General features: G+C 41.3%; 2 protein-coding genes across 2 annotated transcripts in view; one reads left to right on the forward strand and one right to left on the reverse strand.

Annotated features, from left to right (window-relative positions):
- LOC107308338 (proline-rich extensin-like protein EPR1) overlaps positions 1–671 on the reverse strand; it is a 2,547-nt gene extending 1,876 nt beyond the window's left edge. Inside the window, exon 1 of the mRNA XM_015852189.2 lies at positions 611–671. Coding sequence (XP_015707675.2) covers positions 611–671 — 61 coding nt within the window. The remainder of the gene's footprint in view (positions 1–610) is intronic.
- A 4,192-nt stretch (positions 672–4,863) lies between these two features.
- LOC107308344 (centromere protein J-like) lies at positions 4,864–20,665 on the forward strand. Its single transcript, XM_015852193.2, has 15 exons — positions 4,864–5,591; positions 7,030–7,153; positions 9,058–9,190; positions 10,680–10,785; positions 11,165–12,767; positions 14,117–14,249; positions 15,752–15,917; positions 16,816–17,058; positions 17,756–17,855; positions 18,251–18,357; positions 18,997–19,095; positions 19,202–19,342; positions 19,442–19,526; positions 19,642–19,762; positions 20,338–20,665. The coding sequence occupies exons 1-15, from the start codon at positions 5,202–5,204 to the stop codon at positions 20,528–20,530; spliced, it is 3,744 nt and encodes a 1,247-aa protein (XP_015707679.1). The 5' UTR covers positions 4,864–5,201; the 3' UTR covers positions 20,531–20,665.
- Positions 20,666–20,737: the final 72 nt, after the last annotated feature.

The following is a 20,737-nucleotide window of genomic DNA, read 5'->3' on the forward strand; positions in this document are numbered from 1 at the left end:
TCTTTTTCTCTCTGTCTAAATTTATTAGCAAGTGAAATGCTCTTTGAGATGGTTTCTGTACCAGGTTTAATGAAATAATTGTTGAAACACTTTATTGTTTGTGTACCAAATATTAAACCATTTTGGATTTGAGAGATACGGTGTGTTTTATGATTGGTTAGTTATTTTGCTCTTCATTAGAGACTGCAGAAAAGCAAACTAAATCAATCAATAAGACCTGGCAGTTTGAGGGGCGGGCCTTGCCATGAGCTCTCAGCGTCCCACCTGCCATGGTGATGTGGAGGCAGAGTCACAGAGGGTCAGAACGGTGGGAACCCCCTGCAGGTATATTAAAGGGCAGTTGCCGGGAGCCCGCAGTGCCAGTGAGGCCGGCGCCCAGCAGCAGAGCGGACAGCCGGCAAGGACGCGGAGCAGGCAGCAGAGCACGGAGCTGAAGTAGAAGGGAGGGGAAACCGCAGGGGCTGCTAGTGAGAAGGGGCTGGGGTAGGAGCGGGGAATCCGCAGGGAGAAGAGATAGGGGGAAGCAGGCAGCCCAGGTGAGAAAGGGGATGGGGGAAGCAGGGGCTTGAAGGAGCAAGAGATAGGAGAGTGAAGGGAGGGTGGCAATTGCCGGCAACGGTGTGGAAACACTGTGTAGTGTAGTCCAGGCGCTTCTGTCCTCCTTCGGCCATCACCGTGAGCGCTGGTGGTGGGAGGAGGGTTTTGGTTGCTCTTCTAGGCCAGGGAACACGGACACGCTGGAACCGGCATGCCTCCTGTGTCAGCCCTGCAGCTGTCCAGTGCGTGAGGAGAGCGCTGCACCTCCGGCCCTCGCTTGCTCTTGTGACAGGTCTTCCGAAGTTCTGCCTCCCCCAAGTAAGCCTGATTCGTGATCGTTTGCTTTGGTGCCTCTCTTTTGTGCGGTCCCTCTTATGACATCGAAGCCGTCTTTACACGTTGTGCCTGTGTGTGGTGTGTGCGCTTGTAGACACGGACAAAGCCGTCCCCATGATACACGCTCTGGAGTGGACCACGCATTATTCTGGAAGCAAATCCTCTCCCAGTCTAGCACAAATTGCAAACCCTTGTGGCAGCTCCCAACAGGAACACACCAATGGACTGGTTTTTTATTGTGAAGTGAAGTCAGCAATATATGAGAAAGATAAAAATAACTCGCTGCATTGCAGAAGAAATAAAAATATTTTCAGAAATCAGAGTTTTGTCTCTGTTTCTAAATTAATAAACATTGTTCAGCTAAATGAAGATTGGTTTTGATATGTGTAGGGTTAAAGAATTTAGTCTTCTGACAGATGAGATAAAGGGAGCAAGACATTTAATAGAAAACATATCCTTTGTCAGAGCAATGGAGCTTGTAAACTGGTTTAGAACTGCGTTCTCCAAGCTGAGATGTATAATCATGTTCTTCAAGATTTGCTTCTTCATCTAGATTGTCAAGGATTAAAGGAAGGATTTAGAAAAAACACAATCAGATAAAATCAATAGATATGAGAACTGAATATATAAACACACAAATGTATTCAAAACTCAACTGAAAGAGATGTTTGTGAAAGGCTGTGTTAATTCTACACGTGTAGCATCTATCCTCCAGTGACAGAAATTCAGTCTCCAAGGTAGCAGATTGCTTCTGACTTTCTTTTCACATCTGCTCTTCTGTTTACTTCCTCTGTGTCCTAACAAAACCCCAGGAATTCCTCATTCTCGTTTGCTGCCATCCTCATTTTCATAGTTTCATAGTTTCATAGTTTCGTGCGGGTTGGAAGGGACCTTAGAGATCATCGAGTCCAGCCCCCGGGATTCGAGCCTCTGTGTAGCAGAGCGGCACTTCTACCACTTGCGCCACAGGGGGGACTCGAACTCCGGGTCCCAGTGTTGCAAGGCGGCGTCTTTAACCACTGCGCCACCGGGGCATTCATTGTCCTTTACTATCTCATCATTTCTGGTTTATGACTTGTGCCTCAGCTTTATAGGTTGCTTTTTGCTCCGGTGGACTGGGCAATAGAAGAGATGATACTGTAAAGTAATTAATTCCATGGAAAGCTAAACAAACAACAACAAAAAAGAGATAATGCCCCTTGAGAAAAACAGAATCAGACAACAGTTGTGGGTGTGAGAATAATTTAAGCATTAACTCACTCAACAACAATTCTTTAAACTCTTTTCTCTCCTGGTTTTCCTCAGCTTTCCTTCTTAAGACTTCAGGAAAAAATGAAAACATGAGGTGCACTTATTAATCTACTTTAGCTCTGGAAACCCCTGAACACAGATTCTTGTCCAGTGAGACATAAATGACACAAGTCAGTAGAACTACAGCTCTAGCATGATGAAGACCTAACCGTGCAGATCTCAGTTGCAGGGGTACATTGTGGAATTATGCCTCAGGACAGAAAATGCACTGCATTGTTGGGCTGTACTCTGTCTAAGGGATCAAGAGCTCATGGTAGGTCTTTAAGGTCTTACAAGGTCTTTGTTTAAAAACCTGCATTTGAATAATTAAAAGATCATTTGATGATTTATGCAGAAGTGCTTCCTGTGCTTCTCTTAATACATTGTGACAGGAGGAGCTGCAGCAACTGCTGGGAAATAGACCTACAAAGACATGCTATACAGATGCCACATGGTAATGACCAATTTAGTAACATCCACAAATAAACTACAAATTACTTATTGATAAGTTAGCTGCATGCAAGAACTCCAACAGGAGTTGTGATACATATATAGGGAATGCTGGAGATCAGTGTCAGTGACCCTCTCCCCTCCCAAGGCTCTGGCTGCTGGGGCTCAGGGCCAGCCTTGACTGTGCAGCTGTGGGGCCTAGAAGAGAGCAGTGGAAAGACTCAGCAGAAGCCTGCTCCTTCTTTCACTCAAGAGATGCCTTTAAGCTGAGGCTTTTGCCCTTGGTTTCTTTGCTGAGCTATATTGCAGATATGTTCAGACCCAGATCCTGTGGGCTTGAGTTCCTTGTTGGACTTCAGACCAGACAGACAAGCCCAAAATGAAGCTCCTCGGACCTGACTAATGTCACCAGCAATCACTGTCAGCTGCTCTGCTCTTCTTAATTGGGTGCTGAGGGATTGTGCCCCTGCCAGTGAAGTGACTGCCCCAGCCTTACTCACTTTCAGTCCAGCCCTGGCTCTGTCCTCATAGCCACTGGTGCAAGGGCTGCATTTGTGTGCACACTCAGCACACCTCACTGTCAGTCCTCGGAGCAGGCTGAGAATTTCCCAGCTACTTTCTGCAAATGGACTGATTTGCAGCAGAGTAGCTGAGCACCCGATTGACTGAACTCCCAGGCAGCTTAAAAATGAAGTGACAAATTAACCCTGGAACAGTGGAGCTGTGGGAGAGATCCCCAGAGATGCCCCTAGGCAGAGCAGCTGTGCTTAGACCTACTAATAGATGCTGCTTGCAGTCCAGGGAACTCCCCTAGGTTGTTTGTGTTGTAAATGTAGGAACAGACCAAACTGCACAGAGATAATTAACTTTAAATTATCTCTAGAAACTGTTTCTGCACAGACAGATAACTACTGAAGTGTAGGGCTACGAAGATGATTAGGGGCATGGAGCATCTCCCTTAGGAGGAAAGGCTGAGAGACCTGGGGCTGTTCAGCCTGGAGAAGGCTGAAGGGGGATCTTATCAGTGCCTATAAATATCTAGTGGGTGGGTGTCAAGAAAATGGGACTGTGCTCTTTTTCATGGTGCCCAGCAACAACAGACACAAACTGGAACACAGGAAGTTCAGCTTGTATATAGTTTATGACAGCCAGTAGAAACTGTGTGTATGCTAGATGGTTGCCAGAGTCAGCAGGATGATAAACATCAGTTTGTGAGTCTCATTTAATCCAGTTTAAGATGCCGTTCACAATGACTGCAGTGGAAGCTATCACCGTCTAGATGGCAATTGGCCTTCCTCTTCAATGTATTCTGCTCAGTTCCTTCTGTGAATGTTACTCTATTTGTAAGATTCCACATAGGAGTTGACTGTACCCCTGTACTCAACCCTGTCAAGGTTGCACCTTGAGTAATGTGTTCAGTTTTGGGCCCCTCAGTTTTGTGTAACTGGCAAACTTGCTGAGGATACATTCTACCCCACCATCCAGATCATTAATGGAGGTGCTGAAGAAGACTGGACTCTGTATTGACCTCTGAGGCACCCTGCTCCTTACTGGCCTCCAACAAGACTTTGTATCACAGGTCCTCCAGGCCTGGTCATTCAGTTTTCAGTTCACCTCAGTAACCAGCCCATAATTCAACAGCTTCTCTATGAGAATCTTATAGGATGCGGCGTCAAATGTAAAGAGGTACAAAACCCGGGCCAAGCTGGCAATGTGCCTTTAGGTTCTGGAGCGAGATTCTCCACTGTTTGATGGAGCTCTGAGGAAACGGTTTTGCTCAGTAAGAGTATTCCTGAAGAGCAAAATGTCAGAAACTCCCTAGTGATGGAGACAGAAGGTGAGGGAATGGCACAGAGCTGTCGGGGAGGTGGGGAGGCTATTTTGTGACACTGTGTGCTTCCTGCCCACTTATCCTTCCACTCCACCCTTCCTGCGGTTATTTAAAGATTAAAAGGGCAGTTAAAGGGCACAGCCAGCTGCAGTGACGGCACTCTGAGAGCACACAGGCCCGCGCGGTGAGCCCCGCGCTCATCTCCTCACAGCCGCCCTCGCAAGGCGGGAAGCGGCGCCTCCCACAGCAGCGGGACGGGACGGGAGGCTGGACGTAGCGGGGCGGTTTGCAGCGGCAGCCCATTAACGGCGCTCTCGCCGCTCGGCGTCTTGGGAGCTGTAGTCAGGCTCCGAGCTGGTCTCCATTGGGCTGCGCGAGGCGGGCGGCGGCTCGGCACTACGAATCCCGGCATGCCCCGCGCCGCGCGGCACCCAGCCTGTGGCGGCGGGAGGCTGCGCCATGGCGGCGCGTTTGTAAGTGCGAGCGGCGGGAGGCGGCATCGGCCTTGTGGAATAGAACGCTTTAAGGGAGCTTTGAGCTTCGAACTGTGCCTGTACTGGAGTCCTGTAGGATTCCGTGTCAGTTCCTGTGGGGATCCCGGAGTGCTGCCGGGCAGTGATGGTAGGAAGCGGGCAGCTCTACCTGATGCTTGTGGCTGCACCTTTTACTCCCCGAGCGCTACCTGATGCCGTGTTAACATAACTGTTAACATAACTTAGTGCTACGTCAGCAATCGCATTGGGATATAACTTACAAGATGCCAACTGTTGAAGATCTGAGCAGTGAACAAAACTTCCTTGCTCACTGGATGTCCAGTAGTTCCCGTGCTGGTGTCTTATTAGATCCTCGTTTTACTGGATTGAAAATCAACACAGAAAATCTGTTACCTGGACCTGAAAACATCGCGGCTTTCCCTGGTGAAGCGCAGCATCTGTCAGACAGCGGTTCTGTGAGTGAGGACTCCTTGAGTGAAGAACAGCTGCTGCAGTCTGGCAGCTCCTGTGCGCTTCAGCAAAACAGCACTGAAACGGATTTTCCAGCAACAGCATGTAATGTAGGAAGCTCTAAAGCAGACTTTGGCCACAGTGAACTGGACGGTCAGAATAAATCCAATTGCAGTGATCCTCTATTACAAAAGCTTGAACAGGTAATAAATGAATGTTTAAAAATCTAGATTTTCTTGATATTCATAAATTAAGATTTATTTTGTTCCTGTGCATTCGTGGAATGGAATGCCTCTTCTATGAGGACAGGCTGAGAGAGCTGGGGCTGTTCAGCCTGGAGAAGGATGTGTGTGACCCGAGAGCAACCTGTCAGTATGTGAAGGGGAGCTACAGGAAAGAAGGGGACAGATTACTTAGTGGGGTCTGTGGTGACAGAACAAGGGGAAATGGTTTCAAGCTTAAGGAGAGGAGATTTAGGTTAGACATAAGGAAAAAGGCTTTAACAGTAGGGGTGGTGAGGTGCTGGAACAGGTTGTCCAGAGATGATGACCCATCCTTGGAGACTTTCAAGGCAAGGCTGGATCAGGCACTGGGCAGCCTGATCAAGCTGTACATGTCCCTTTTCATTGCAGGGGAGTTGGACTGGATGACCTTTAAAGGTCCCTTCCAACTCTAACTAGATTCTATGATTTTTCGTACCTGAAATTATTTGTAGAACACAAGCTCAAAGAGCAAGCCCTGAGTCAGTGATGTATGCATAAAGGTTAGTGTCCTCCTCATAACATGCTGTTACTGAGGGTCTAGTTCGTTTTCACAGGCACAGATTTCAGTTCAAAATTACGTTTAGCACCAGCATATTTGCTCTCAGAATCTTCTTTCTTCAAAAGATGAACATGGTTTTACAGCGTTTTGTTACTTTCTTTCTTGAAGCTGTATTGTTGGGTACTGGTTGTGACAGTGGTATTTGCCTTCGCACAGATACTAACAACACTGAATTTGTATGTTCATATATATATATATACATACACACACACACACATACAATCGAATATATATATACATACTCCCACTACATATATACATGTATATATATGCCCACATATACATATTTATGTGTTTATAATATCATTTATTATAGTCTTGTGTGTGTGTATATATATATTATTTCCAAGATATCAGATAATTACAGTGAGGTCCACTAATACATATATATAAAGAATTCTGTTGTATATACTTACATACAAATAACGACTTTTCTAAAGCTGTTTTAATTCTGAGTTATTATAAATTTTAGTAAAACCACCACATAGTAGAAGATGGTATTAAAAGAACAGAATTTGAGTGTTTTTCCCCAGTTGCAGAAACGAGTATTCCGATTTCTATTGTTTGCGGGTTGGTCAATTAAAAACCATTGGATTGGGGTATAGTATTCACATAGTAGAAGTAGTGTGTGTATTCATAGCAGAACCGGTAACTTTGTTCATCAAAGCACTTATATGTGCAACACTTCATGTTACAGTTAAATAATGGGACATCTTCAAAGCTTGTTGTCTTGATGATGCTTATGGTTTGGTACATTCTAAATATACTTATCCCACAGTATGTTTGTTTGTTGGTTTTTTTTCCCTCCCCCTGGAAAAGCTGAAGGAATTGCAACAACAGAAACAGGAACAGCTGAAGAAGCAACAGATGGAGCAACTTAAAAGGCTGATGGAAGAACAGCAGAAGTTACTTAGCATGGTATCTGGTCAGACAGCAGTTCCTGGTAAGTTGAGAAATAAAGCATAGGACATAGAATCACAGAATGGCCTTGGCTTGAAAAGAGCCACAAGTTTCACCTCCCCCCTCCCCTGCTTCCACTATGTGCAGGGTTACCACCAGACCAGGCTGCTCAGAGCCACATCCAGCCTGGCCTTGAGTGCATCCAGGGATGGGGCTTCAACAATCTCCCTGGGCAACCTGTTCCAGTGCATCACCACCCTCTGAGTGGAGAAATGTATACTTTATTAAAATGAAGAATATGTTCTATTGTTCTTGTTTAAATTAGAAAGTGTATTCAATGATCATCTTAAGACTACTTGATTAATCAAAGATAAATGCTGCACCATTTAATGACTGATTGCTGAAGGAATACTATCCCTTTGCCAACTTTAATTGTAAGTTAATGATGGGAACCCCTTTTTTGAAGAATATATTGTAAATATAAAAGACCACATAAAATAAGCAGTTACATTCCTCTCTGATTATCTGTTTCCTGTAGTACTTCTGCTTGCTTTAAGCTACCACTGCATCTAAATGTAGTGGTACCTCTGTATTTGTGCTCACAGCACGCATGTTTGTCGTGTGATGAACTTAATGTGGCTGGGGAGCTCATCCGTACTGATAAACAAACATTTGTAACCTGGATCAGTGTTCCAGTCCAATTTAGTTTGTACAAAGGGAGAGGACAGTCTTGGACTGAGTTGAGGTTGTTGTTCAGTAGTATCTGCCTGTAAAAAGCCAGGTCTGGCTGTGCCCCTAAGAATGCTGAATTGCTTGAAAGATGGTGAAGATGACAAATATGTTAGTTAGTCATTTGGAGAAAAATAACTTGGAGTGTGTATTCCCATGGTTACTGAGCATAACTCACTGCTTGTAGTGATGATTCTATACAAATTTTGGTTTACTTTGCTGAATATATTTGTGGTCAGCTCAGAAGCCTCATTGTTCATGTGAGTGTTGTTAGAAGCAGCAGGAAGAAAAATTAAGTTCTTCCATCAGCATGAAATGTTTACCTGTTCTAGTGGGGGAAAACAAAAACAAAAACACTACAGCTAAAACGTATGTATGATAAAGATAGGGTAAATGGTAAAATGACAGATACTGGATAGCTGCATTATTTGGTAAGTTGGAATAAACTGAAACCATGCTTTCAAGTAGCAATTAGAAAATAATCTATATGGGGATATATAATGTCTCCAGACCAACTGTGTTGTGAGGATAAATAACTGAACTGGAATTAGGAATCAAGATGGATTGGCAAAGAGATGCTCTGGCATAGAGTGCTTAGGGTTGGAAAGGTGATTAAGAATTGTTTATATACCAGAAGAAATGCAGCAGAGTTCTTCACCTTTTCCTATTTTCTTAGTTGCACCATGTTAATGTTTATGCTGTTATGACTGGAATTGTGTTTTTGTGGTTTTAATCAAGAAATTCAGTGAGGAGTTTGTAAATCTGCACAGGTTTCAGAGAAACGACATGAGAATGCATTACAGGTATGAAGGGTGATGAAAAGCTTTTAATCTTGGTCTATGCAGATGTGAAAGGATGAACTGATCTTTATTGATAAGTATAGCAGACATCCAAGCTTCAGTTATTCTACCTCTAAGCCGTGAATTAGCAAAGATGATGAACCAGAACAGGATGCTAAGGTGTGTGTCTGGGGGTGAAAACTTACATGTGGTTGGATATTGCTTTAAAAAGAGTGCTCACATTCAAAGAAGAGTTAGTTTGGGAAAATCATAGGACTTCTTTTGTGTGTGAATTCAGACTACATGACCGTGAAGCTGTCATCTGGTTTTGATCTAATCTGTTTGCCACTTAAAATGCGAGCTGAAAGCTGATTTGTTTGTTTGCATGCTTTTTGGTGGGGAAAAAAAACCCCAAACCTAAATTCTATTGATTTCATAGGAAAAAGCACATGGTGTCCAGAACAGAAGATGGAAAAATTAATGGAGACTGAAGATCCACCTATGGATCCTTTTTGTGCGGAACTCTCTGAAAGCACAGAAAAAGATTTATGGGTGACTAATGCAGAGGAAAGGTAATTCAGAACATTATTTGATAAAAACTATAAGGAATATATACTGCAAGTTGGGCTGAATTCTGATTCCTGATTAAGAGCCTGATATTCTCAATTTGTATAGCTTTCTCAAGCAGGGATTACATTTTGCTAGTACATGGAGACCAGTGGTAAGAGAGTTTCTGGCTTGAGACTGTGACAAATGTGCTGTGTTGGCTGAAGAGGTGTGTGCAGCATGGGGTAATGATAGTGTAGAAGCACATTCTGGTATAGGCTTACTATATTGGCAGTTACAATTACTGTACTCAATCTGATTTATTACAGTCTCCTCTCCACTGTTACACAGCAGAAGTAGTGATGTGGAGGAGAAGTGTAAGGCCATGACTTTTTAGTTTGTTATGAGGAGTTATGTTTGTGTGCATCTATGTGTCTAAGAAATAATAGTGCTTGTGGGAGAATCATTCTCATGGATGTTAGAAGCTTTATTTATTTATTTTTATGGTGTTGCTGGAATAAAAGTAGTGGTTGGCATTGTTTTGAAACGCTGCCTTGTCTGCCTGGTCATATCAAGAAATTCTTGTTCCAGGAGGTACTGGGTTGACCCTAGGCAGCCACTTGGTCACCCTGCCTCAGAATTCAATGGAGGTGAATTAGAAGAGGAAAAATGACAGCTGTGGGTTGAGATAAAGACAGTTTAACAAGTGAAGAAAAGAGGGAAAGAGACCCCAGTGTTAAGAAGGCAGCCACTCTTCATCTCCCACAAGCAGACTGATGCACAGTTGGTCCCTGAGCAACAGGTAGTTTTAGAAAACCAAGTCCACAGCTCTCACTGCTGAGCATGATGTTGCATGGCGTGGCAGGTCCTCTTGGTTGCTTTGGGTTAGCTTTGTGGCTCTATCAGCCTATTTGCTTGGGGAAACAGTGGGTGCCATGAGAAACCAAAGAAAATGTTGATGCTCTGCAAGCAGTGTTCAACAACAGCACAAAAGCTGGACGTTATCAACACTGTTTTGGTCACAAATTCAAAGCGGCACCATACAGACTGCAGTGAAGAAAGTTTATTGCATCCTAGCCAGTACACAGGCTGATCTCAGTAGCATTTCTGTGTATTGGTGTGAAGGAGATACCATAGAAGTTATCAGTATGACTAAAATCTGAGTGTGAGTTTAATGGCTTGGGCAGAAGATTGGCTCATTGAGAAAAGCGGTGGACGATGAAACAGCAAAAGCTGCATATTGTTTTTTTTTTTTTTAAGTTGTGCATGATTAACTTTATCAAAAGATAATCAACTATGACTACAATGCATTTTTCAGATTAGCTTTGCTACTCAGTAACTAAAGTACTTTGTCATCTTTTATGTAAAAAAGTAATTACTAAAAAGTAATTACTAAAACTAAAGTAATTTGTCATCTTTTATGTTATTGTGTCCCAGGACTTTGAATAGCAGTGATGCTAAACACAGTTAAATTAGATGGAAATGTAAGAGTTAATCTTTTACAAATTGCTCTAGACCTATTAAAGCTGCCATTCAGGAGAAGAAACAGACATTTGAAGAATTTGTGGAAGAACAGATGCAGATAGAAGAGCAGCGTCTGAAGCAAAAACAGAAGTTACAGGTTTTCTATTCTTTTGGATTTTCTTTTCTTATATATTATACCATGGTGTGACGGGTGCTTTAAAAACTTAAGATGGCAGGTTCTGGAATCAAAAGCTAACACTGCAATATTCGCATCGTAACAATTCATGTTCATAATAAAACAGTAAGCCCCACCTATTTCATTTGTCTAAGATGCTTTTAGAAATCCAGTAGAAGTCAATGTACTCTATAAATTCCTACTAGTATGTGGGGTTGATTTGGAAAACAACCAAAACAATTCAAACACCCAGCAACTTAAAACTGCATGAGAGATTTTTTAACATTGTATTGTTAACATATATAACATATAATTGTGTTGTTAACACTGTAACATATAATTTTTCCTTATCCCCTTTCAGGAGATGTATGGATCAGCCATTCAAAAACCAGTGATCAAACAACCCTTCCTAAAAAGAGGAGAAGGCTTAGCAAGGTTCACTAATGCCAAATCTAAGATAACAAAATCTGGGGAAAACATACTGAAACCTCCACAGAGGACTTTAGAGGACAGAAATGTGAGAGTGGACAGATCGCAAATGCAAAAGAAAAGTCTGCCTTCTGGCAAAGAACTGGTTTCTGGGAGTCCTCTTACACCACGTCAAAAGAATAACCAGCCTGACAAAGCAAAATGTTGTCCTCTTCAGAAGACCCTGGTACTCAGGAATCACAATGGAAAAAATTCCTTGCCACTAGAAACAAGAATGCAACCAGGGAAAAATCTTGATGGACAGATTAAAGTTTCTTTCTCATCAGAAATCAACAACAGAATAGAAAATAAAGAGAATGTAGTGGATTTTACTAAGACTAGCACTGGCAGCAAAATCAGAAACAAACTACCTGACATAGAAAATCCTCAGGTGGCCGATGCCTTTTCTAATTCTAACTGTTCTGTGAGTCTCCCTGTAAAGGATTCAGAACTGTCTTTTGAAGTTTCATTTCAGAATAAGTTGGAAAACTGGGAAAAAGAAAAGGAAAAAGAGAATCTGGAATTGGATGAATTTTTGTTTCTAGAACAGGCTGCAGATGAAATATCTTTCTCAAGTAATTCTTCATTTGTGCAAAGGATTTTAGATCGAGATCAGCAAACTTCACAGGGGCGCAGAATGTCCTCTACGCCTATCAAGGCAAAACCGCAGCAAGTAAAGGAACCTGCAGCTGAACTCATTATTAAGAAAAAGGGAGAATGTGTAGCAGCAGGAAATAGAAATGATAAAGCAGTTAATCATACGGTCTCAAATTCAGAAACTGCTTCTAGACTGAAGGATCCATTGAATAAAGCAGATAGTGTAATGTTTTCAGTTTCTTCCACGACAGCAGCTCCTAATTTAAAAAGTACTCAGTGGTCTGTAAATGAAGACAAAGATGAAGAAAACGGTGATAGTACTACAGATTCTGAGCAAGAATTTGAGACCACTTTAAAATATGAAAATGAAGATGTTAAGACATCCTTTGTGAGCCATAGAGAAAGCGATCCAGAATTGTTAGATTATGGAAGTTCTGCTACAGATATCAGCAAAGAAAGCAAAAATAGAGGTGCCAACCTTGACTTGTCAGGCAAAGATAGCAGTGCACAGTCAAACCAAAAGGTTAGGAGAGCTTCAGACCACCAAAGAAGCATGGCTTGTGTAAACAGGAATAAGTTTGAATTTGATGATGAGAGAACATGGAGTGATCTTGATGAAGATTATGCTCATGATGATTTACCTGAAAAATACAGTAAGATGCCCTCACAGAATGACTTTTTCAGTAAAAACAATACACCTTTCCCAGATAAAGCACTGAAGAGAAAAGTTGCCTCAAAGAAGGGGGAAGAACTATCTAAACAGTCTGCAGTGGATGGTGATTCAAATGGACCTCCATCAAACCTGATGGTGAAACTGTTTCCCTCACTGAAACCGAAACAGAAGACAGGCTGTCATCCAGAGCATGAAATCAAATCCAGTGTGGAACAGGAGTCTGGAGGTGAGGGAACAGCAACTGGTAGGAAATGTTGAAGAAAATGGGTTTTACAAGTCTTTCCTTCTAAGGCTTGAGCTGCAATTTGATGCTACACCAAAAGGTACAGACTTCTACTGTAGGGAATGGCACCTTTCATCTATTCTGGTTGTGTCTGGTGCCAGATGCAGTCATCACACAGCTTGCTGAATGATAAGTTCAGTGAAAACTTTTATTTGTTTTTACCCAGAAGGCTATTTTTTTTTGTCTCATCACCTCATTCAACTAACTTAATCTGAAGGTGCTTGACCACTGTTTCAGACTTGAGCAAAGAGACAAAAGCATGCTGAAAATGAAGCATTGCTTCCCTTTCCACTGAGTGCATCTTCAGTGTGTTTGGGTAATGCCATGCAATCCTAGGTTAGATTGTTCCTGTAGTAAAACAGGATGCCTCAGTGATGTCTGTTTTCTCTCTGTAGTATAGTATGTAGAGAATTCACCTGGAATATGGTAAACACGTTCATTTTTCTGCTCTTCCCAAATTGATTTCAACCATTTCAGCCATACGGCTATGATATGCAGAAGGGCTGCCTCTAAAATCTTCTGTAGAAGCTGTTGAGTTTGTGCTAGTTTAAAATGGAGTTGTTTAGTGACAACATGATGGCATAGTCTAGCATGTCTTTTCTGTAAGATGGTGAGGTGTCAGTTTCAAACTCTGCACCAAATAATGTTTAGGATTTTTTTCTGTTTTCTGAGAAGTTCATATGAAGCAGAAGTGGTAGCTTTAGTGTTTTATGGAGAACAGCTTTATTGGGCTTTTGAAAGATATCTGCTGGGTCTTGTTGCTGGAAGTAATGGTAGCAGCATTTAAGAGTGAATGAGGCAACTGACTATACTACACCATTAGGCTCTTCTTTTGCATGCTCAGGAGCAGACTATGAAAGCCTAGGTAAGCAGTGACTGAACACGAAACTGGAATGGCAGAGGCCCACAAATATTCTGGGCCTCTACAGTGCATTTCAGGTCAGTGCTGGGTATGAGTGGACTGTGCTGTGAGTAAACTTGGAAAAACTTACAGCTGTAACTTTCCTCTTTGATGCTTTACCCTTGTCATATCATCATTTCATTTCTCTACAGGTCCTTCGCATTCTGATTTCTGGTATATGTTTAGTTCTACAAGAATTATAGATGTACTTGATGAGGAACTGGAGTATGTAACGGAGGGTACTTCAGAATTTTACTTCAGTACTAGAATTTTCTTGCAGTGCTACTGATATCTCCAAAATAGTTTATATGTTTTTTTAAATTAGCGTGTTAATAATTCTTCAGTCTAATGGATGCCTCTTGACAACTTGAATCTGATTGTTCTATGGCAGGAGCCACTGTACCATCACAGATACTGAGAGAGAAACTCATTGAACTGGAAATGGAAATTGAGCGCTTCAGAGCTGAAAACACCATTCTAACTAAACTTCGTGAAGAAAGAGAGCATGCCTTGGCAAGCATCAGGTAATCTTGAATTGAAAACAATTTGGTGTGTTCAATACAATGGTATGCTCCAGGCTATCGCACTGTGCAGTTCTTACCTAGACACTGTTAAAACAATACAGGTATTTTACTAATAATGTAGTGGAGACATAGATCAAGAAACTGTTTGTTTCTGTATGTATGTATTAAATTGTTGTTATAACTCATGAACAGACTGCCAATCTAGGAATAATGTTGAGCACTCCTGCTGCTTTAATGTGATATCATTAAAGGCTATGCCAGTGAGAATTTTCTCATGTATACTTTTGCTCTGAGTAATAACACAGTCCTAAACTGGTCTCCTACAACAATCACACAGTGACTGTGATTGATTCTGTCCATTTGGATTGGATGTACAAACTGAATATTGATTTCAGCTAGGGGAATTTTAAGCAGTTAATACAGTCAAATAATTCTGTGGAGACTTAAAAGTGGCATAACTATTTCTGTCAAAGTCAATTTTGTTTCATTTGGAAACAGCACCATGTTGGCTAATGTTTAATTTGTGACCTGCTATTGGTCACTGGTTCTTTGACACACAGCTTTTGGGGGAATGGTGTTCTACTGCTCTGAGGAATATTGGCAAGCTTTCATAGAATCTAGAATCATAGAATGGTTTAGGTTGGAAGGAACCTCAAAGATCATCCAGTTTCAGTCTGGCCTTGAATGCCTCCAGGGATGAGGCATCTGCAGCTTCTCTGGGCAGCTGTGCCAGTGCCTCACTGCCCTCTGAGTAAATAATTTCTTCTTAACACTTAGCCTAAATTTTCCCTCTCTTAGTTTAAAGCCATTCACCCTTGTCCTGTCACTAGTAGACTGTATGAAGTTGGTCTCCTTCCTGCGACTAGGCTCCCTTCAAGTACTAGAAGGTTGCAATGAGGTCTCCCTGGAGCCTTCTCCAAGCTGAACAAACCCAACTCCTCAACATTTCTTCACAGGAGAGGTCTCATCATCTCATCATCTTTGTGGCTATCCTATGGACCTGCTCCAACAGCTCCAAGTCCTTCTTGTGCTGGTGGCAGGCTGGATGAACACAATGGAGCCTCAGAAGGGCAGAGCAAAGGGAGACAATTCCCTCCCTCTCCCTGCTGGCCTCCCTTTTTTTTACTGCAGCTCAGAACACAGTTGGCCTTATGAGATGCAAGTGCACACTGCTGGCTCATGTCCAGCTTCTTGTCCACCAGGACCCCCAAGTCCTTCTCCACCGGCCAAAGCTGAAGCTTTGCTAAGTTCTGAATAACTTTTGTGACTAAAGATACAAATCTAGAAGTAGTTGGACATCGAGCACTATCTGTATGACTGTATGACAATTGTTGGACCCAATCTTTGAGGTCTCCTAACCTAAATAATTCTATGAAATACTAGTCATAATTCAGTCTTCCAGTGCTAACATGCTGGGTTTGACTACAAAATTTAGTCTGTTTTTTCAGTCCAGTTTTGTATTTAGTTTTAGGCTAAAACAAAGCTTTGTTTTGTAATTGTAGGAAAGAAATTGCAGACTTTCAACAGCAGAAAGCCCAAGAACTTGCTGAAATAGAAGAATATAGAAAAAAGGAAATGAAAAAGCTGCAAAAGGAGCGTAAGGTTTTTGAAAAGTATACCATAGAAGCTAGAGCAATTCCAGACAAAAAGGAACGTGACGAAATTCAGGTATGAAAATAACAGTTACCATTATTATTTACACAGGAAAACCGAAATTCATTTAAAGGCAACTGAGAACTAATTCTAACTGAACTTTTCTAACTTAGGCCAATCATTAGAAGGTTTGCAATTGACTGGCTTAACTGGGAAAGCAGCTGCAGTCTTCACAACATTATTTGGTGGTTTCAAGGAGAAAAAAACAAAACAACCTTACAAATATTTTTGTCACATTTCTGTGCACAAAAACTGCATGAGACCATGGTAAAATGATCCTCAACTTTGATATAAAATTACGTTGCAAGTTTTGATTTGTGTAATATATGAAGATGCAAACTAGAACTATGCTTACATTTTGTTTGTAACTGTTCCAAAGTAAACATAGTTAGCATCTATAATTTTCAATGCTTTGTGATTATTTACTCATGAGACTTTAAATGCCGTTGATAAAGAAACAAGATCTGTTTGTTCCTTCTCTGTCAAGATTCATCAGGTATTCAGCCAAGTTGTATCTTCACACGTGGGTGTCATTTCTTGATGCTACTTCAACAGACTAATGTTTGCAAAATGGCTAAATGGATTCATGAGTATTACATGTGACTATGTCCTCCCTGCTTTCCCATGCCAAGATTTGTTAAGGGTCCTTTTGAGTGTAGCCTTAAAGACAGCACATTTCTGCCTCAGGTGTGTTTGTGCTGGCCTGACTATGAAGTGTAAAGCATCATCTGAGTGATGATCACAGGAGCTCTTGTGACTGAAGTTGAGACATTCAACTTGGTAGCCTGAAGTTAATGCTACTCTTTTCACAGAAGAAAACCTTCCCTCTCTCAATCTTTTATTTTCCTAGAAAATTTAAAATCTTTTGATACGTTAAAAAATGAAACGTTTCATAAACATGTATTTTTCTAAGGCTCTAAAACAGCAGATGGCAGAATTACAGGAAGATTTTAAACGGAAAGAAGCAAAATGGTCAACCACCCATCGACGCCTGAAAGATCAAATAGATGCTTTAGTAAATGAGAACATGGAGCTGAAAGAAGAAGTCAAAATTATGGAGAAGTTTCGTCTAGAAGCCTGGAAAAAAGTAGAAGCTGTTGGAAGCAAGAAGAAAGTGGAAAATTCTGGGATGACTTTAAAAAGGACAGAACCTGTAGTAAGTTATTTATCTCTGTGTTTTGAATTATGAAATTATAATCTAATAGGCACAACTTGGATTTCTAATTCAGTAATCCTGGGGTTCCACAGATGGTGCCAGACTGAATTGTTTTTAATAGCACCTCCTCTCCAAATATAATTCACAGAATGGTTGAGGTGGAAGGGGCTCTCTGTGTGAATGCGGCCCAGCCTCTGCACAAGCAGGGACTCAGAGCAGGGTGCCCAGGGCCATGACCGAGTGGCTTCTGCATGTCTCCAAGGCCGCATCACCATGGGCGGTGCCCTCTGCCAAGGAATTCAGCTTCTTAGAAATTCAAACAATGCAACTGTAAGCAGAAAAAACACACCGGTGAGATCTGAGAACCTCCGTACCTCAAGGATCAGCCAGGCAAATCAGGCAGGTCAGCAGAGCTTCAAGTAGTTACATTTAATTTTGAAACATAACTGTTATTTTGGATTGCTTGCACCAAATGAACATTCTGTAGTTCTTGGTCATGAGGCAGCAGACAGTTCAGAAACAGCTTTTGGGCTGCATCACACAAGCTCTTCTGATGACTTAATCTCAAAAATGTATTGCTTGTGAAGGAAGCTTGCAGTGAATTTCCTCTCAAATGGTGTATAAATCCTATTGCAACTGCATTAAGAGATATGAATAAATGTCACATAAACCACAAGGATAACTTCCTTACTTCCAGTGTCCGCAAAATAGAGGCCTGAAAAGTGAAACTGGATCTCTGCTTCCTCCAACTCAGAAGTGTGGCAAGACAAATGGCAAAAATTATCCAGAAGCAAAAGGTACACATTTGTCATGTTGGTTAATTCTCTAACAGAGAAAATAAACGTGGATTTATTGCATGTGTTTAAAAAACCATCTAAAACTAGATGAGGAATAGCTGTAATGAACTTCAGTGCATAGATAGGCACCTCCCAGGGCAAGATTCTGGAGATAGCTCTTAGGAGACCGTTCTCAGAGTGAAAGTGTTTCTGGTCGTGTTGGTGGCAGATGATTTACCTTCCTCAGACAGCTGTCTTATGGTAAATTTTGTTTTTTCTCATAAATACATTACTTTCAGTTTCTTCTTCACTTAAACTAATGTGGGTGTCCTGTACATCTTGACCTTGTATGTAATTTTAACAATTAATCTGTACTTAACTGACTGAAATTAACTTCATTACGCTTATCTGAATAGGAAAGCTTCTGAGAGGACCTGCATCAGCACCTGCATCAGCACCTGCTAAGGACAACAGCAAGTCTGAGACAGTGACGACACTCGAAGATTCTTCTAAAACGTTTATGGTAATAAGTCCTGTATCCTGATTTGGTTTTTAAGGGAGTACCTTTCAGTTCTGAACATCTGGGAGGTGACTTGGAAAGCTGCTGAGTCCATCTTTTTATGTTGCTTAATTGCAATGCTGTTGTTGTCATGAAAATGGCTATGTGGTAGTCAATGCAGACTGTTCTACTTGTGTCTGTGGGTAAGGCAAGGAAATAAAATAATAAACTCCTACCCTCTAGTTTTGCAAAGTTTTCCATTTTAAGAGGCTGGCTATTTGTGTGCTCTGGGTAGGGAAACCATGCAAGAATCCTTCCTGCAGCTGAATTAATTCTGGAATGCTGTAGGTAGCATTTGGTGTAATGAAACTTTGTCAGTTGTTTCACACCGTGATATGGATGATTTCAACCAGTTGGCATCATGCCACAGCAATGGATTTCATTTTAGTTTGGACAAAAGCTGACCATGCTCAAGATTACTGCAGGCCTGAATGCATCATTGTAATTATACTGGGGGCTGTATAAAACCTACACTTTTATGACTTCCTATATTTGTCTTCCTGCTGTCATGCTCATTTCATAACATACCTGTCAGCCTATGAAATAAAATATGTGTGAAGACAGAGCTTGATTTTTAAGTTTATGTTATTGCCGTCATTTCAGGATACTTCTCCTGATGAAGCTCTTGTGTCGGTACCACCTGGACCTGCATTTACAGACAGTGAAGAGATACAGAAAGAAATTGCTTATCCTGATGGAAGGGTAAAATTAAAGCATGGAATTTGAAATTCCACAACACCTGAAGTGAAAGATCAGTGGGTAACTGAATGCAGTGCCTTAATACTGACATCTGTAACCTGTTCATTAGGTCGAAAAGGTTTTGAAAAATGGCTGTCACCTCATATTTCTTCCTAATGGGACGTGGAAGAAAGTGGGTTCTGATGGGAAAACAGTAACAATAACCTTCTTTAATGGAGACGTGAAGCAGATTATGCCTGATCAAACGGTGGTATGTATGCCACATCTTCTGCATCTCTCTATAAATGCTTATATGTGTGTATACACTCAAATTCCAGCTAGATACGTTAATCTCAACTGTTTTCTTCAGATTTACTATTATGCTGATGCTAAGACTACACATACTACATACCCTGATGGCTTAGAAGTCTTGCAGTTTTCAAATGGACAAATAGGTAAAGAAATCATCCAGCCCAACCAACCCCCAAAACTACTGTGGTGTGTGCATGTGTAGATATACACATGAACCTGTGTTTATGGAATAGTAACTTGTCTCAAAATACATTCTAGAGAAACATTATCCTGATGGCAAGAAAGAAATTACTTTCCCTGATCAAACTATCAAAAGTTTATTTACGGATGGCCAAGAAGAAAGCATCTTTCCAGATGGCACAATTGTTCGTATTCAGAGGTAAGCTTTGTATTTCCAGGTACCCTGGCCTGTTGACAGGGAAGCAGTAGGGAAGAGCTCACTGACAGAGGCAGTTTATAGTGATATATGTTCTTTAGAACTTACATTTGAATATAGGGTACTGTGAAGATGTGCTTCCTGTTTGATGCTTATTTTTTGTAGCTTGAAGGAGGTAGAGGAAACTGAACTCCTATGTTTGGTACTCTAACCTAAATGACTTTTCTGACTTGTACATAATTCAAGAGAACATGAGTACCTAGCTGTACCTCATGCAGGTCTCAGATCAAACTGATGGTACTAAAAAATATTAAACTTCTGAAGCATTGTAGCAACCAGGTTAGACCAGAGAACAGGTGGTGGATGCTTGCAAGAATAAAGAAGTTGCACAGGTTTTGCAGTAATGTGCTTTTGGGTATCAACAAAATGGCATGCTATGTAACAAACAGATTAGATTTTTTCTTCATTTCTTCCTTTAGGCTTATGTCTGTACTGCTTGTTCTGAGAATAAACACAATCCTGTTCATAGTCCCTATAATGGTTTTATAAAAAATACATCTTATGTGTATTTAATGCAGAGATGGAAGCAAAACTATAGAGTTCAATAATGGCCAGAGGGAACTACACACATCACAGTTTAAGAGACGAGAGTATCCAGATGGGACTGTTAAGACTGTGTACTCAAATGGACACCAGGAAACAAAGTACGTCTCTGGGAGAATAAGAGTAAAGGACAAGGATGGCAATATTCTCATGGACACCAAGTTGTAGTTAACACTGATTCTGTCAGCACAACAGAAATAATGTACATTCCTGTAAATAAGAAGAGGAACACCTTTAAACATATGCTGTGTATATACTTAGTTGTTTTTAAATAAACTTATTTTTCATTGGGTGCTACTACAACAGCTTTTATTTCCAGTTTTTTTGCTTTTTTCCCCTTTTCAGGAGTTTACTGATATAATACTGTCTTGCATA

Source organism: Coturnix japonica, chromosome 1 (genome assembly GCF_001577835.2).
Source record: "Coturnix japonica isolate 7356 chromosome 1, Coturnix japonica 2.1, whole genome shotgun sequence".
Lineage (NCBI taxonomy): Eukaryota > Metazoa > Chordata > Aves > Galliformes > Phasianidae > Coturnix > Coturnix japonica.

Bases quoted from the DNA above. Each gene is read 5' to 3' on its own strand.
- LOC107308344 (XM_015852193.2), top strand. From the start codon at position 5,202: ATGCCAACTGTTGAAGATCTGAGCAGTGAACAAAACTTCCTTGCTCAC. The intron at 9,191-10,679 runs GTAATTCAGAAC...AAATTGCTCTAG, and splicing joins GTGACTAATGCAGAGGAAAG to ACCTATTAAAGCTGCCATTC. The intron at 18,358-18,996 runs GTAATAAGTCCT...CCGTCATTTCAG, and splicing joins ATTCTTCTAAAACGTTTATG to GATACTTCTCCTGATGAAGC.